Source organism: Camelus dromedarius, chromosome 1, assembly GCF_036321535.1.
Source record: "Camelus dromedarius isolate mCamDro1 chromosome 1, mCamDro1.pat, whole genome shotgun sequence".
In the NCBI taxonomy this organism is placed as follows: domain Eukaryota; kingdom Metazoa; phylum Chordata; class Mammalia; order Artiodactyla; family Camelidae; genus Camelus; species Camelus dromedarius.
In genome coordinates this window covers 5468831-5484714 of record NC_087436.1, presented here as the reverse complement: position 1 = coordinate 5484714, position 15884 = coordinate 5468831, and the positions used below count along the sequence as shown (strand labels likewise).

General features: G+C 40.9%; 1 protein-coding gene across 2 annotated transcripts in view; it reads right to left on the bottom strand.

The window, feature by feature from the left end:
- Nucleotides 1-13347, bottom strand: part of GLRB (glycine receptor beta) — a 71645-nt gene extending 58298 nt beyond the window's left edge. The window contains exons 1-2 of one of the 2 annotated variants that reach the window (XM_064486000.1): nt 13258-13347; nt 11225-11375 (exon numbers count right to left, since the gene is read on the bottom strand). In XM_064486000.1, the coding sequence (XP_064342070.1) occupies nt 11225-11346 (122 nt within the window). In that variant the 5' untranslated portion in view covers nt 11347-11375; nt 13258-13347. Of the gene's footprint in view, nt 1-11224; nt 11376-12937; nt 13166-13257 lie in introns of those variants that run through there. The other variant, XM_031463759.2, reaches the window with a different exon arrangement.
- Between the last annotated feature and the right edge of the window lie 2537 nt (nt 13348-15884).

Genomic DNA, 15884 nt, shown 5'->3' with positions numbered 1-15884 from the left:
GCAGCTTGGGGAAAGGGGGGGTTCCTGCCCAGTGACTCCTGTTATTTTTTTCTTTTAAGTAAGAGTTCATTATCGATGCTGAGACTGGAAGGACCACGAGCTTCATCAGGGAAGAAGAAAAATGGAGCCACTGAGGACCAAGTAGAGGACTGAGGAACCCCAGTGAAGACCCAGCCAAGACTAGATCAGCACACAAAATAAACCAGTAAAGATTCCGAAAAACATTTGTAGAATTAAACCAAAAAATGTTATAGATGTTCCGGTCCAATAAATATAGACCTTCCAGATGATATGAAAGAGGGCTGCAGTACGACCTCCGGATCATCCTGTCAGCCTGGTCCACGGTGTAACTGACAGCTCAACATTGATCGAAGAATGACGCACGTCCGCTCGGTAAAGGTGAGACTCTCCTGCCAGGTTGTTCTCAGGAGCGGGGTCGTAAGCTCCTCTGAATAATCATGAATTCCTACCACTGTTTTGTTACATGAGGACGAATTAAGGTCAGACGTTTCAAGTTCTTCAACGTAGTTTATTAGTGATTTAATCAGTGTTTTGCTGTTATTCCAATCAGAGCTCTCAGAAGTACAATTTCATACTTACATCATTTCTCAGAGGAGCTATTTGTATGCACATACGTCTGAATAATGTGCTGTGTGAATTCAAAGTGCAAATTTCCATTAAATGTCTAGGAGGAAAGGACCTCATTTATGAAGAGTTCTCTGCTCTCAGGAGCCCAGCAGTGATGTGCCTTTTTTAGGCAGAACCACAAGGCAAGTAGGGGACACTTCTGCAACCATACTCTATTCCTGACTATACTACAGAAATTGTTCACCTCTGAAAGAAAAAAAAGATAGGAAACAGGAATCTGTAAGCCAAATTCCCCAATTTGTGAAAAATCATGCAGCTAAGAACGCGGACGATCATCATTCCACACATTATTCTTTTATTTGGGAGCACAATTACACACTCACATCTTGATAAGTCAAATCTGAAATCAGATTCCTTAGCAATTAAGTTGCTTAAGAAATAGAATTTTGTGCCTTCTTTTTCCATTGGCCTGAATATAAAGGTACCAAAATGATCATAAATAAAATGTGACTGCATCATAATATATACAGCTGGAAGGAAGGAAGGAATGAAATTAGGAGACTACTGAGATTAAACTTTTCCCCATACAAATGAGAAAAATGAGATCCAGATAAATTAAATAACTTTTTGAAAGTTGCAAAGCCCAACAGCCACAGTTCTGAGAGACAGCAGTGCTCCTGTATTAGAATAAATACTCTTAACATAAATAAATTCTCCTGTATTACAATGCCTTGTCCATCACGATTAAGCAGACAGACCAAGGGAATTTTAAACAATACCTGTTTAGAGGTGACCTTGTTTAGAAGAGGTTGGAAGTGACCTCTAAACATGGTCCCACAGAGCCACTGACTCATCAAAAGATTAATTCATGATTTTTTTATATAACCAGTCACCTGTTTCATTCCATTTGATTTAGCAACCATAAACAGAGCTCAAATGCAAAGAAGTCTGAAATAGGCAGAATATGAAACTACATATATATGAAAATGTATATATGTGTATATGAAAGTTTGTGTGTATATATATATCATCTGCCTACTTCAAAATCCTTTGCAGGAGAGCTTCATTTATTCTTACTGAATGAAAGTGTAAATACTATGAAGAAAGCAGAGAAACAGCAAGAGAGATCATCTCATCTCAAGCATTTATAATTTGAGAGTTAACCCAATATATATGTTTCAACTAGAAAATAAAAGACATCATAGAAAGAGTAGTAACAGTAAGTCTAATCAATTGTCAAAATATCCACTATGGACAAAAAGGATCATAAAGGACCAAGAAAAGGGATTATAATTTTAGCTCCAGTCATAGGTTCATGAAATCTCGGGGATGAAAAGAACTCATAAATTCTGCAAGTTCCCAGTGATGCTCGATTTGGGTGATGTCCCTACCCAAGCTGTGCTCATCACTCTGCTGACAAAGAACCTCCCACGGAATTCCATTTTTTTTTCCTTTGGGTGCTGATATCCTAGCCTTCAAAGCTGAAATAGCTTCCTCTATGTTTCTCTCTTGGGTCTTGACTCTGTAACTTGAGGTCTTACAAAAGAAGTCTAGTTCATCTTACAGAAAAACTCAAAAGGTGACTACTCATCTATTCTTAAAAAAAAAAAAAAAAAACCCACAGTACAATCCATTAAGCAACAGACTTTCATGTTCCTGCCAACCCCAATCACGATTCTCTGAACAAACTCCCACGTAATTCCAACTCTCGTAAACAACGGCAACCAGAACTCAACGCGGTGTTCGGGGTATGAGATACCCACTGTGAAATGAACACTATTTCCTCTTTAAACACTGCGTTTCCATCAGCGTCCAAGACCTTGATGTATTAAACAGCCACAGCATGCTATTCATTTGAATTAATCTCATTCTCAATGGAAACTTCTAATCATTTAAGAAGTTCCTCATAAGGCAAGATGAGATGAGCCCTGAGGGACCAGTAAGACCTGCAGAGGTTAGGCAGGAAGCTGTCATTCTAAACATAAACAGGCTTAAATCATAAACAAGGAGAGCTCAGCCTTTCTAAACTAAGACAGCAGTCTTCCGTAAACCTCCGCGGGTACATTAAAGAGCCCCCTGAAAATGAGAGTGAAGAGTCTGCACCAGATCCACTAGGCAATAAAAGGACCTTCCTGGTCTGGAACCTAATTTTAAGAAGATGAAAATGGAAACAATATGGAAGATGGGTAATAATGAGCAGAGAAAAAATAGGGCAAATAATTAGGAAACGATTGTAACAGGTATGTTGAAAATGATGGCAAGTGGCAGAGCAATGAACACGACGGACATAGGAGATCATTTTAAGAGAAAACAGGTTCCATTTACGTTCCACACCCGAGCGTCCAAAATAATAAGGATGCCGATTTCAAAACCTGGGAAATTATTCGGGAAGAGATCATTAATTCAACTGATTGCAAAATAACAGCACGCCAGTTAATTAGAATTGTTCAATAGGTAGCAAGAAATACATAACCTAAACAATGAAAAATATGACCTGGACCTGTTACGGTAATAATAATACAGGCGATTTTCCGTTGTATGTGTTGTATAGAGTATACATGTCCTTTTCCAGTCAGCCTTTCATCTCTCGGCCAAGGTCTCTGTCTTGAACATTTTCACTAGGAAGTAAAAAACTGGGACTAAACTAAAATCAATCCACTCTACTAATGAACAGTAGGTAAGAAAACCAGAATAGGAAGAAGATGGCTAACGTTACACTTAGACAACACACAACAGCTTTGATCACTGATAGCAACCCTACCATTCTTACTACAAAGAACTGATGTGCACGAGGGCCACCATTAAATGGTACAATCTCTCTCCGAGGGAGTCAAAAAAATTTCTCATACAGACATCAAACACATTTATACACACACAACTTTTTCAGGTTGTGAATAAACTAATATAAAGAAGTCATAGTGTTTCCCAGGATGCACACAGAACCAGAGTCAAAAGTTCTTATGTCCTGATTTTAAAGCTAGAATATTAACAATTTGGAGGAAAGATAATTAAGATGATAAAATAAATACACGCAAACCTGACCCCACACTAATATAACTAAGAGCAGCCCTCATAAAACATCTTGATAAATGCTGGAGGCTGTGGAGCCCCCCTGCACTGCTGGTGGGAATGCAGGTTGGTGTAGCCACTGTGGGAAACAGTAGGAGATTCCTCAAAAGACTGGGAATAGACTTACCATGTGACCCAGGAATCCCACTCCTGGGCTTGTATCCAGAAGGAACCCTACTTCAAAAAGCCACCTGCACCCCAATGTTCACAGCAGCACTATTTACAATAGCCAAGACATGGAGACAGCCTAAATGCTCAATGACAGATGACTGGATAAAGAAGTTGTGGTATATTTATACAATGGAATACTATTCAGCCATAAAAAGGACACCATAATGCAATTTGCAGCAACATGGATGTTCCTGGAGAATGTCATTCTAAGTGAAGTAAGCCAGAAAGAGAAAGGAAAATACCATATGATATCACTCATAAGTGGAATCTAAGGAGCAGGAGGAGAAGAAGACAAGTGAACTTAAATATAAAACAGAAACAGACTCAGACATAGAATACAAACTTGTGGTTCCCAGGAGGAGAGGAGTGGGAAGGGACATACTGGGAGTCTAAAATCTGTAGATACTGACAGGTATATATAGAATAGATAAACAGGTTTATACTGTATAGCACAGGGAAATACATACAAGATCTTGTGGTAGCTCATGGTGAAAAAGAATATGACAATGAATATATGTATGTTCATGTATGACTGAAAACTTGTGCTCTACACTGGAAGTTGATACAACATTGTAAACTGACTATAACTCAATAAAATAAAATTTTTTAAAAAAGAATCAATTAAGGGCTTGTGATTAAGCTTCTTTATACCTAGGATACAAGTCTGGGCAAAAATGGGAGAATGTAACTTGTAAGCATATTAGTTATACATATTGTAAGCTATCAGATGCTTGACATTCAAACAGCCCTCAACAAATAGTAGAAGATTCCCTAATCCAGTGATGGTAAAAATGGCAGCATTGCCAACAGAGGTTAGAGACTGGCCAAATTTGATATTAAAAAGTGTTATTACGTCTGCTGTGAGCACAGAGAGAAATGACAAATAATGTTTTGGGTTTTGTTGAGATAGTTCCGTTTGGTTTTGGATTTTTTAATTCAATCAATAAATTTGGGTGTTTGAGATTTGCAAATGTTAACCACTATATACAAAAACAGATAAAAACCAAATTTCTTCTGTATAGCACAGGGAATAATATTCAATATCTTCTAATAATCTTTAATGAAAAAGAATATGAAAACAAATATATGTATGTGTATGCATGACTGCGACATTGTGCTGCACACCAGAAACTGACACATTGTAACTGACTGCACTTCAATTATAAACAAAAAGAATTCTGAAAGTGTGTTTTAGTATGTTCTGGATTCATATATAATAGACCTTAAAATATAAATCCATAAACCTATGTGCTCTCCTTATAAATCATGCAAAGCATTGACAGGATAATTTATATCTGTCATCTCTCAGTCATTATTTCTTGAGACTAACAGTACCTTGACATATTTCTTCTGTTGGTTTAGGTCAGAAAAGATTTTCTGGCATTGAAAGAGATATTCAAAAAATCTGATACTTGTGATATTCCAAGAAGTTCTACCACTGCATAATTTTAAATCCTTATTATTGGACCAAGATATATTTATCTTACATGGGAGAGCGTTCCAAGGCAATGCACCAGAAATAAAGGCTGATCTATTTAAATCTAGATGGAGAGAAAAATTTTAAAAGATGGTTTTTCCATATCATTCTGTTATTGGCTAATCATGAGGCTGTCGTCAAATACAATATATTAGAATCAGAGAATCTTAAAAAAAAAACTCACAAATTGAAATGGCCATAAATACCGCTATCTGGCCCAAACACCTATTCTATGCTCAAACTTTCTGTAAAACATGCCTGCCAAGTAACCCCCCATGTCGAGTGCTTGTAACCACTGTGAGCTGTGGCCTCAGTGCACAACCTCCCTTCCCCGGCAGAACTCTACTAGAATGTTCTTCCTGATCTGAAGCCAAAAATAGCCCTCTACCTGGTTTCTACTCATCAGTCCTGCTTTGAACTGGTGGTACCAAGTCTGCTTCCTCATCTATGTCACAGTTTTTCAAAAATATTGAAGATAATTTTCATACATCTCAGATCCTTCAGCTCTTCCTAATATGGCATTATTTTAAGGACTTCAACTATTCTCTTGTTTTTAAACACCTTTGTTGTGGTATGGTTCCTGTACAGTAAACTACGCATATTTCAAATGAACAATTTGATTAATTTGGATAGATGTCTACACCCACGAAACCACGACCACAAGCAAGACAGCTAACATTTCCATCTCTCCCCAAGAGGTGCAACTTTCGAATTCCCAGTTTATCCCTTCCCACCACCCCCAAAAAAGGACACAAGTGACCTTACCTACAAAACAGAAGCAGACTCACAGACATAGAAAACAGACTTCCGGTGGTCTCAATTATTCTTAAATAAATAAAGTACTGACCCTAAAAGTACTGACCAGCACAGTACAGAAATCTCTGCAAATCTTGCTTTAAGTAATAGAGTCCTTTGAGCAAAGTCCTATGCTTAACACAGAATTAGTAACATGAAAACACCACTTTCTTTCTTAAGTAACTATATATAGAGAGTTACATACAACTCGGATGAAAACGTATAGTATATCACTACTCATCTGTATCACACATGTATATTATACATTGTATTATTCATTACATCATGACTGCTATGCTAATATTTTTTTTCCAAATGTGCTCTGCCAAACTGTCTTCCCCACGCTACATGTGCAGAAGCGATTTCTGAACCAAAGTGCAATTTATACTACAATTTTGTTAGATTCAGCCCATCACTTTGGCCCTTCAAGATCCCATTAGACCCTAATTCTGTCTCACATAGCTGCTGTATGTTCCAGCATCTCATTCTTTGCAATTTGGATGGTTTGTCTGTAGAGTCTTACTTTGGTCATTGATAAGATGTTGAACAGGCACACGATAAGGCTGAAATTTCACCAGGAAACATCACCCAGGTTGAGGATGCTCGACTAATTACCCAGCTGTTAAATACCAAGTGTTCTCTATATTGAGACTATGTCTAAATCCTGTTCATAGAGATCAGGTAAGCTATTTCCAAGCACCATAACAAAATACTGACATAACGACTTACAAGAGTCACAGATCTTGCGGTTTGTATTCACTCTTTAAACAAATTTTTATTGCATGTGTATTTTGTACCAGGCACTGTGTTGACCTCTGGTGACTAAGTCAATGAGACACTGCCCTCAAGAAGCTTACAATCTAGTGGGGAAAGCAGACGATCACAGTTGATGTGACCATATAGCTTTGCAAACAGGATAGGCAATTAGAAGACCAGGGAGGCACAGAGCGTGATTATCTAAATCAGACAGTCAGGATTAGGAAAGGCTTCCCAAAGGAGACAGCAAGGTTGGAGTTTAAGTTGAGTCTGCGGTCACGAAGGAACAGTCAGATTAAAATGTGGGACGCATGAGCGTGGCGTTCTTCAGAGAGATCCGGGCAAGACGTACAGATGCAGGAGTCGACAGTAAGTGGCATGTACAGCTCTGGATCTGAGCAAGGCCACTGAGGCAGGAGTTAACCAACCAAAGAAGGAAACGTCTGGCATCTTGGTGAAGGGAAGGACACCGCAGAGCTGTGAGAGAGCAAGTGTGGATGAGACTTGAGTGAGGGCGTGGGCTGGGATGGAAAGATACCGCTGGAGGAGTCAGAGGCCAGTTCAGCAAGAGTTTTGTGTGCGGATGCCAAGAAATCAGAATCTTATCCAGAAGGCTATGGAGTCCCCCAGAGGGCTCTAAGCATTGGTACAACTTTAGCAGACTGAAGAAAGCACACTGCGGGGTGGGTGTGGCGTACGAATTGGTGGAGGAAGACAAGGAGCTCAGAGACTCAAAAGGAGCTCACCAGAAAGGTGGGGGGAGCAGGGAAAGCAGTGTCCACGTGGGAGGGAAGTGAGGGCCACACTCCAAAGATGGCGAAGGCTGAATGAAGACATCTCGGGGACAACTGGATTTGAGAAGCTAAGGTTGGAAGGGAAGGTCCAAGGGAATCCCTAAGATCTGAGTTTGGATGGCCAAGCAGGTGATGGAATCACGTTTGCTGCAAACGGAAACACTGTATTTGGAGAGGCGGGGAGGACTTCGGAACTCAGGTTTTATCATTTTAAATTAAGATCAAGACGGGATAACCAGCTAGAAACGTGGGGTGCATGGGTAAGGAGTTCTTCAGCGAGGACCGGGCTGGATGGAGAAACTCAGGCATTAACGCTGAAGAGACGGAGTTACAGCCAGAGATGTGGGCAAAACCACTGAGGCAGAGTATATAGAAAATCAGAGGAGAGACCAATAGACTAAGGCCAATGTCAAATTCAAGCTGTGAAATACAAAGTTAAAAAGTTAAAAACACTTTCTGATCTAAAGTTTATCTTGCATTTAGCCATATATACTAAATTTCTAAAATTTTAGAGATCCAATTTATCAGGTGGTCTGTCAGCCTGGTACTTCAGCTACATACCAAAAAACACTGCCTGATAGCATCCATTTACGATTTTCCAGCTTCTCAAAACAATGTAGGTCAAAAAAAAAAAGTAAAGAGCCAGGAAAATTTGATAATTTGATTCAAGCTCAACATCAACCTAGAACATGAGGGTCCTAAGTCTTTTCTTGTTTTCTCCATTTAAAAACACTTTTCCTCTTACTTACAGTCTTTGGGGGGAAATGTTAGAAAATGGAAAATTTTGGCTCATGTTTGCTACACTTACACAGCACTTAACTGCATGTATCCATCCAACCCTGTTGCTTCGTCAACTCCACTAAAAAAAAAAAAAAAAAAAAAAAAAAAAAGTCCAAATAAATCAAAATACCACTGGGCAAGAATTTCACCATGTTGAGGAGTGCAAGCTAGTCTGTACCTAACTTCCGGGTTTTGTAACCCCACATATTCCTCTTAAGATATTTTATAATCAGCTTATGCAAGATGGGCAAACTGCATCATCCTCTAAGACAGAAATAATTTGTATATTCTTTCACAGCACATTATTATAACTGAGAGTCCAATCTCAATGTTCAAAAAATTTAATATAATGGATCCAACAATAGCCAGGGAAAACCCTAGTCTTCAGAAGTTCCATGATAACAAAATCAAAATTCTTAATAAATGCTCAAAAAATATATAGACAAATCTGACTCTCCAAAGTTCATCTACTTTTTAATAAGTGGATTTTTGGCAGCATCACCATGACAACTGTTAATAAAGCTTTATGTAGTCTCATAGTTACAAACAGTATTATAATAAAGATTTTAAAACTGCAGTAGAAAATTTCAGAGACAAAACTTCAACCAATTACTCAACATATCTAAAACACTGTGATGTGGGCTCACAGATATGGGCCACGCCTCCCACTTGAAGGTTTCCACACATGCCAAGAGAACCTTTTTTGTTTCCCTCTTTATCTACCAGATTTAACTTTAAAAATCTGCCTTCACTATAGACACTGTAAGTATATACAGTTTATACATCAGGCAATTTAGTAGGGTTGTTCTGGGAAGGGACAGGACGTGTTCCAGAAGATTCCTGTAAGACATGTGGTCCTTATAAGATCAACTGTTGACAAATTCTAGACTCGGATTCATGCCGTCTGATGGGGACCGAGGGAAGGAGACAGGTGCCCTGTCAGTTTCCGTATCTAGAGAAGCCTGACTGATCAGAGATGATCTGACGCCAGACGTAGAACCACCATGACACCAAGACAAATACAACAGTAGTCGATGCCACTATGCCAACATTTACCAAACAAAAGGTTAATATAAGGGGGGAGGAGTGTAGCTCAGTGGTAGAGTGCGTGCTTAGCATGCAAGAGGTCCTGGGTTCAATCCCCAGTGCCTCCATTAAAAAAATTTAATTTAATTTAATTTAAATAATAAAATAAAATAAAATATTGGGGAGTGAGGTTATAGCTCAGTGTTAGAATGCATGCTTAGGATGCACGAGGTCCTGGGTTCAATCCCCAGGACCTACATTAAAACATAAATATATAAATAAACAAACAAACCAACAAAGAAACCTAACTATCTCTCCCCCACAAAAAAATTTAAAAAATAAAATGACACCAACATAAAACTAAAAAGGTTACTGTAAAGAATATCCAAAACATGAAAGTGTGTCCTCACACTTGGGAAGAGTAAGGCCTGACAATGACAGGCTCCCTAAAATGCTAATCTCCTGGTTGTGGCACCAACACTTTATCAGCAGAGTCGTGAGAGCTGCAGGTGTGGTTATTCCTGAACCTTCTCCATCACACTGCACCGGGCAAGACGCACCGTCCTCTCCACCCCTAGAAGACTGGCCCTGACCCCGGCCTGTGCAGCACTAGAATAAGCAGGGTGATTAAAGCTGAAAATTAGGAGGTATTTCTTAATAGTGAGCTTGATTTAACACTGGACTTTATATGGGACACGATACCGTCCCCAGACCTGCGGTCTCATATATTCATACCAATATCGACTTGGACACACCACCTCTGATGCCCTTCCTTTACAAAATACACTTCACAGAATGTGCCTCCGTAATTCCTACAGAACATCTCTGCAACTCTTATCGTCTACATGTAGACAGTGATGATGCTGGAATAACATTCCCCGAGATCAATGTGGTACTTAAGAAACCTTAATGTAAACATAACTGTAACAACAAATTAATTTTTATTCCAGATCACTGCATATGTTGTAACATTATTACCTAAAATCACATATTTTGTGAAGGTTATATATTTATACACTGTTCAGTTGTTCCCACTATTGGATATTCTCTACTGTTATTCACCAGTAATATTAAACTTTAATTTAAAAAAAAAAAAAAAACAGAGTCCAAAGTATAAAACTTTGGTGTTGCTTTTCTGGGTTGGGAAGGAAGGGGAAATTGGGTGATCTGGATTTAGATTTTAATTTTACAAGTAACCTCAAATTTAATGACATATTTTTTGAGAAATATCCTAATTTTCTAATATAAATCTTTTATCAAGAAAAAAATACTGAAATAGAAAATTGATCTACCATGTGAATTTTCATCTGCCATTCACTAATATGAATTAAACAGACCTTAAAATTATAGTTTAGCTATTTTTAAATAAATTTTTAATGAATTTAATGATTTAATGATTTTTTTAACGAATATGCATTTTTAGGAGTATTTTTCAGTCAACTTTTTGAACTGCTATTTGCTCAAAATACAGAATCTCAGTATCCAACTAAAGCTGCACATTCAGGGCAAGAAAGAGTAACTTTTTTCCACATTTATAAAAGATGTATACAAATTACCTAAGCCCAAGGCATGAACAAAGCTTGATAAAACTGGGAATTAGCTTTCTCCTTCCCAAACTCTTCACTCCGTCACGTTCTACCTATGAAACAAACGGGTACATGGTCTGATGGGAAGCATTCTGCTGATACGTGTCTCAATAAACCACCTTATTTTGAGCAAAATGCAGTAACGTTTCCCCAGATAAGAAGGTAAGACAGGAAGAACCTACGATGGGCAGAGGTACTGCTTCTTTTTCCCCTTCCCTTTCTTTGAGGACTTCTCCTTAGAACAGGCTTCTTCAATCCACGAGGAAATCAAAAGGAAAAAGACAACCGCCAGTAAAAACTTCATCTTGAAAAGTTAACTTTCGGGAGCGCAATCTACAAGAAAGAACAAGAAAACGTTTACCTTTCAGAAGCAAATGATTAACTCTATGACTCCTTAAGGAGTTTGACCATTACCACCCGGCAGACAAGTGCGTCTGTACATCAAATTCTCTTTGCTCACAGTAAACACATGCCTCCCAAACCCACATAACCATGAGGGCTTTGTAATATTTTAAGCTTATTAAATATGTTATACTGAGTATGATTTTTCTATTCTTCCTCCTCCTCTGGAGGAAAAAAAAACAAACTGTAAGTCCTACCTCTGAAGTCCATTTTTAGACTTTTAAATATCATATGTACATTCATGTATAATCATATATAGTGTTTGTGAATTTTTTTACTTGCATAAATCCTATTTGGCCTTTAAAAAAATTCTCACTGCTCAAACCTGTGTGGTTATACTTCACTATATAATATGTGATACTTTCGTAGTAAAAGTTAGTTTAAATAATGGTTTATAGAAAGTAAGACCCCAAAGAGGAATAAAAGGTAAGTATGCAAAATTTCTATCATAGAGTTTATATATATATATATATCATATAAAATTTTATATACCATATATTATTATTACAATATAATATTATATATTATATACTATACAAAATTGTAAATTGATACTGAATTGCACAATATATCAGTATATGCTCAGAAAGATACCAGGAAGGGTGTTTAACACGGTATTGAAACAGTTACCTTGTGCTAGTACACTTCAATTTTTTTGTTTTCTTTTTTAAAGCTCTCTGTTCTTTGAATCTGCATGTATGTTTTCCCCAAAGCAATAAAACTATTCTAAAGGGAAGGACAATTCTAAGTATTAAAGGATTGACAGAGATAGAAGGCGAATGTAGTATCAGAGGGTTTCACTCCCTAAACTGTTTCTATTTATACACACTAAATTTGCAAGTTACCTTTTACCCCTAAAACGTGCATATTGACTGAAGTTAGCTTTCCTCCTCACATGATACTAACACTTATCATCAAAAAGACAATTTCTGACTCCAGAAATTCTAGGCAACACTATATGAAATAGACTCCTCCAGATAATCCCCTTGGCCATATTTTAATAGCATTTTCCTAGCTCAAATGAGAACTATATTCTTGTCCGTCTGGTGCACACACACACAAAAAAAAAAAAAAAGAAAAAAGAAAGAAAGAAAAAAGCGGTTTAAGCATCTCCTATACACTGGAATATTTAAACCTCTTCCGCATCCTTCACTTCCAAACCATAAATTCTTACTCCTTCATTGTTTTCTGCAGGGTAAGAGCCCCGTCTACCCCTCGACATTAACTTCATTCCCAGCTCTCCCTTATAATTTTGCTTCTCCGATGTCACGATTTTCACCTCCCTCCTCTCAGGAATTCTTACTATCTCACATTTATCCTTTACAGCCCCTAGCAAACCAGGACTTCCTCCCTGGTCCTGTCTCCTGAAGACGACAGAGGGGACTCCAGGCCCACAGCATCCCTCGGTCAACTCAGCACCGGGCTCCCTGCCCCCTCCCACGGCGGCATCTGGTCCAGACACCTTGGCCCGCGGCCGCAGGTACCATGCCCACCTTCACACTCGGCCCCAGGACACCACTGGAGGCCGTCCTGGCGGTCTGCAGGGTGGAGAGAGAAATTCCGTGTCACCTCCCACCTTCCGGAGGGGGCAGCTGCAGTGGCTGAGGGTTCCCCGCAGGCAAAACGACGCCAGCTACGTCCGCGAGCCTCTCCGCACGCCTCCAGCCGAGCGGACCCGCACCTCCTCCAGGGATGCGCGGACATCCCCCGGCATCCTCCTCCCCCTCCGCCTCCCCGCGCCCCGCCGCCGCAGTGCCCCCGCGTCCCGGCCCCGGCCCCGCGCGCCGCGCGCCCCTCTCCAGAGCCGACTTGCCTGAGGAGCCCGCCCGCAGCCCCGTGAGGACTGGCGCTCCGGCCCCGACGCGCCGCTGCGGGGGGAGCGGCTGCGCCCGGATCCCCGTCCGCGTCCCCGTCCGCGTGCCCGTCCCCGCGATGGGCTGACGCGCCTGCTCGCGCCGCCGAGCCTGCGCCGTACGGTCCGCTCCGCGGCGGGGTGGGCGCGCTGCGGGGCGCGGGCCGGGATGCTGACGGCGCGGGGGCCCCGGCCGCGCGGGAGGACGTCCCACCGTCCGCCGTCTCGGGCCCCCGCCCCGGAGGGGATTCTGAGCGTAAGGATGCGGTCCCCACCGGAGGCTCGCTCTAGACGGTGGGGCGGGGGTGGAGGGTGGGGGTGGGCAGGGCTGGGCCCAGAAGAAAAAAAAAACATTCAAAGAGCTGCAGTCCTTTATTGTCCGTTTTTGACCACTAGCAACAAAAAGTGATGGAACAACAAATGCCCCTGTTGGACCAAAGCAGACGACAGCCAGTTTCTGGGATTTCATCGTTGGCCTGGTCCGCTGGCATCTGACTTCATCTTGGAGTCTTATTTCCAATTTCTCAAAGCCTGACCTTTCTAAGTGCCCTTAAGTTGATCAAAGTCACGAAAGCCATGTAATCATGGAGGTAATGCTGTTTGAATATTTTTGCGTAATTAACACGTGTACAGAACTTTAGTTTCAGAGCGCGGTCGCTGCATTACCGCACTTGGCCCTCGCTCCATTCATTCCTGGGCAAGTTTCTTGGCTTCGTCCCCATTTTAAAGACGAAGAAGGCGAAGCTCCGGTTTATTAAAGGATTAATTTAGGGTTACTTAAGTACCTTGAATAGAATTTACCTGAGACTCAGAGTTTTATTTTAACAGTTATGAGTCAGGTACAATCTCTGCCTTCTGTTTACCAAGGACCCCTTCCCTTGGCTCCTGGGTAACATACAAAGCTTTCCTGTTACCTCTGGACTGAGCGCCTACTTGACTTCTTTTTATTAAGAAAGCAGTCTCAGACGAGCAGTATTACTTAGCAAAGTTTTGCGGACCTATACACGTATTTCTTCACTAGTAAACTGTCAACTCACATCATGCGGGGGAGTGAGCTTTTCCTGTAAGTAACCATGTTCTGTAGGTTTCACAAGATACTCTGCTCTGAAAACCAAGTAGAAGTTAGTCTTTCATAAAATACATTTACATTTATAAGGGAAAAAAATCTCCATTTGTTTGGCTGTCTCCCTCTCTGCGCCAGGAAGAGGAGGCTGACTAAATCTCCAAAAACTCTTACCCCAGGGGGAGGCACAGGATTCAGTCTGCATGACAATCACGCCCTTCTTGACCGTTTTTTCCTGGTAGTCTCCCTGGACCAACTGGAGTTCCTCCGCCACCAACATCTTCTTTTGTCTTTAGTTGGAGATGGTCTTTGAGGCGGTGTCTTGGGCCATTTTGGGGAGTTACTCAGGTTTCTTGGGTGTCTCCCATGCACACAGGTGGTACACATGTTATTAAACTTCTGGGTGTTTTTCCTCCTGTTAATCTGTCTTTTTTTTTTTTAACTAGGAATCTCAGCCAAGAACCAAGAAGGGTGAGGAGAAAATCATTTTTCCTCCCCTACAGGACAAAAAATACGTTTCACGCAACCAAGGGAATTCAGAAGCGGAGGAAAACCTGAAACTTAGTTTTCTTGTAATCTTGAATTACTAAGAATGGGAAGTAATAGTAGGTAGAGATTCACGTGATGAACTAGACCTTTCTCCAGAACTCCAGACTCACATATCCAGTTGCCTTCTCGACATCTCACCTTGCAGACTGAACACATTTCATTCTCACCTGTCCAAAATGGAGCCAGTGTTCTTCCCCGCCAAATCTCTTCCCACTCCACCTTCTCTCAGCTGATGGCAACCCGTCCCCCCGGGAGGCTCCGGCCAAAAATCTCAAAGAAGTTCCTAATTGCTTCCTTTTTCTCATTCCCCACATCCAGTCTGCCAGGAAACACTGCGTCCTCTCTAACTACTATGTTTACTGTAGGAAAGCCGGACTGAGCCACCATCACCTCTGAGTTGGGTTATTTCAGTAGCTTCCTGCCTGCCCCACTCCCCTGGTATCAACACGGCGGCCAGGTGCCTGTAAGACATGTCTGTGTCAGATGACATCCCTGCTCAGCCCAGACCCAGCAATACTCCTCACGTCACTCAGATGCTAAACCAAGGTTCTCCCAGGGCAACACAGGGTCCCGAGTGCCAGGCGCCCTCCCAGTGCTCTGCCGACCTCTGACTCTCTCCCCTTGGTCTCTCTGCCCCAGTGACACTGGTCCAGCTGCACCTCCAACAGCCTACTGTCTCTGCTGTTCCCTCTGCCTACTGTGCCCCTCCCCCAGACAGCCGCACATCCAGCTCCCGAACTTCTTCAAGTTTTTCCTCAGATGTCACCCTCTCAAGCGATGTATCAGATATTATTTAAAGGTACCACCTGCTCCTCACCCATTCAAGGACTTCCGATCTCCTTTTACTTGGTTTTTTGTTTCTTTTTCATAGTCCTTATTACCTTCTAATATGGTATACAACCCAGAAATAATTACATTTAAATAGAATATATATAACGTAGAAATAGATTATATATACATATATTATCTATAAAAT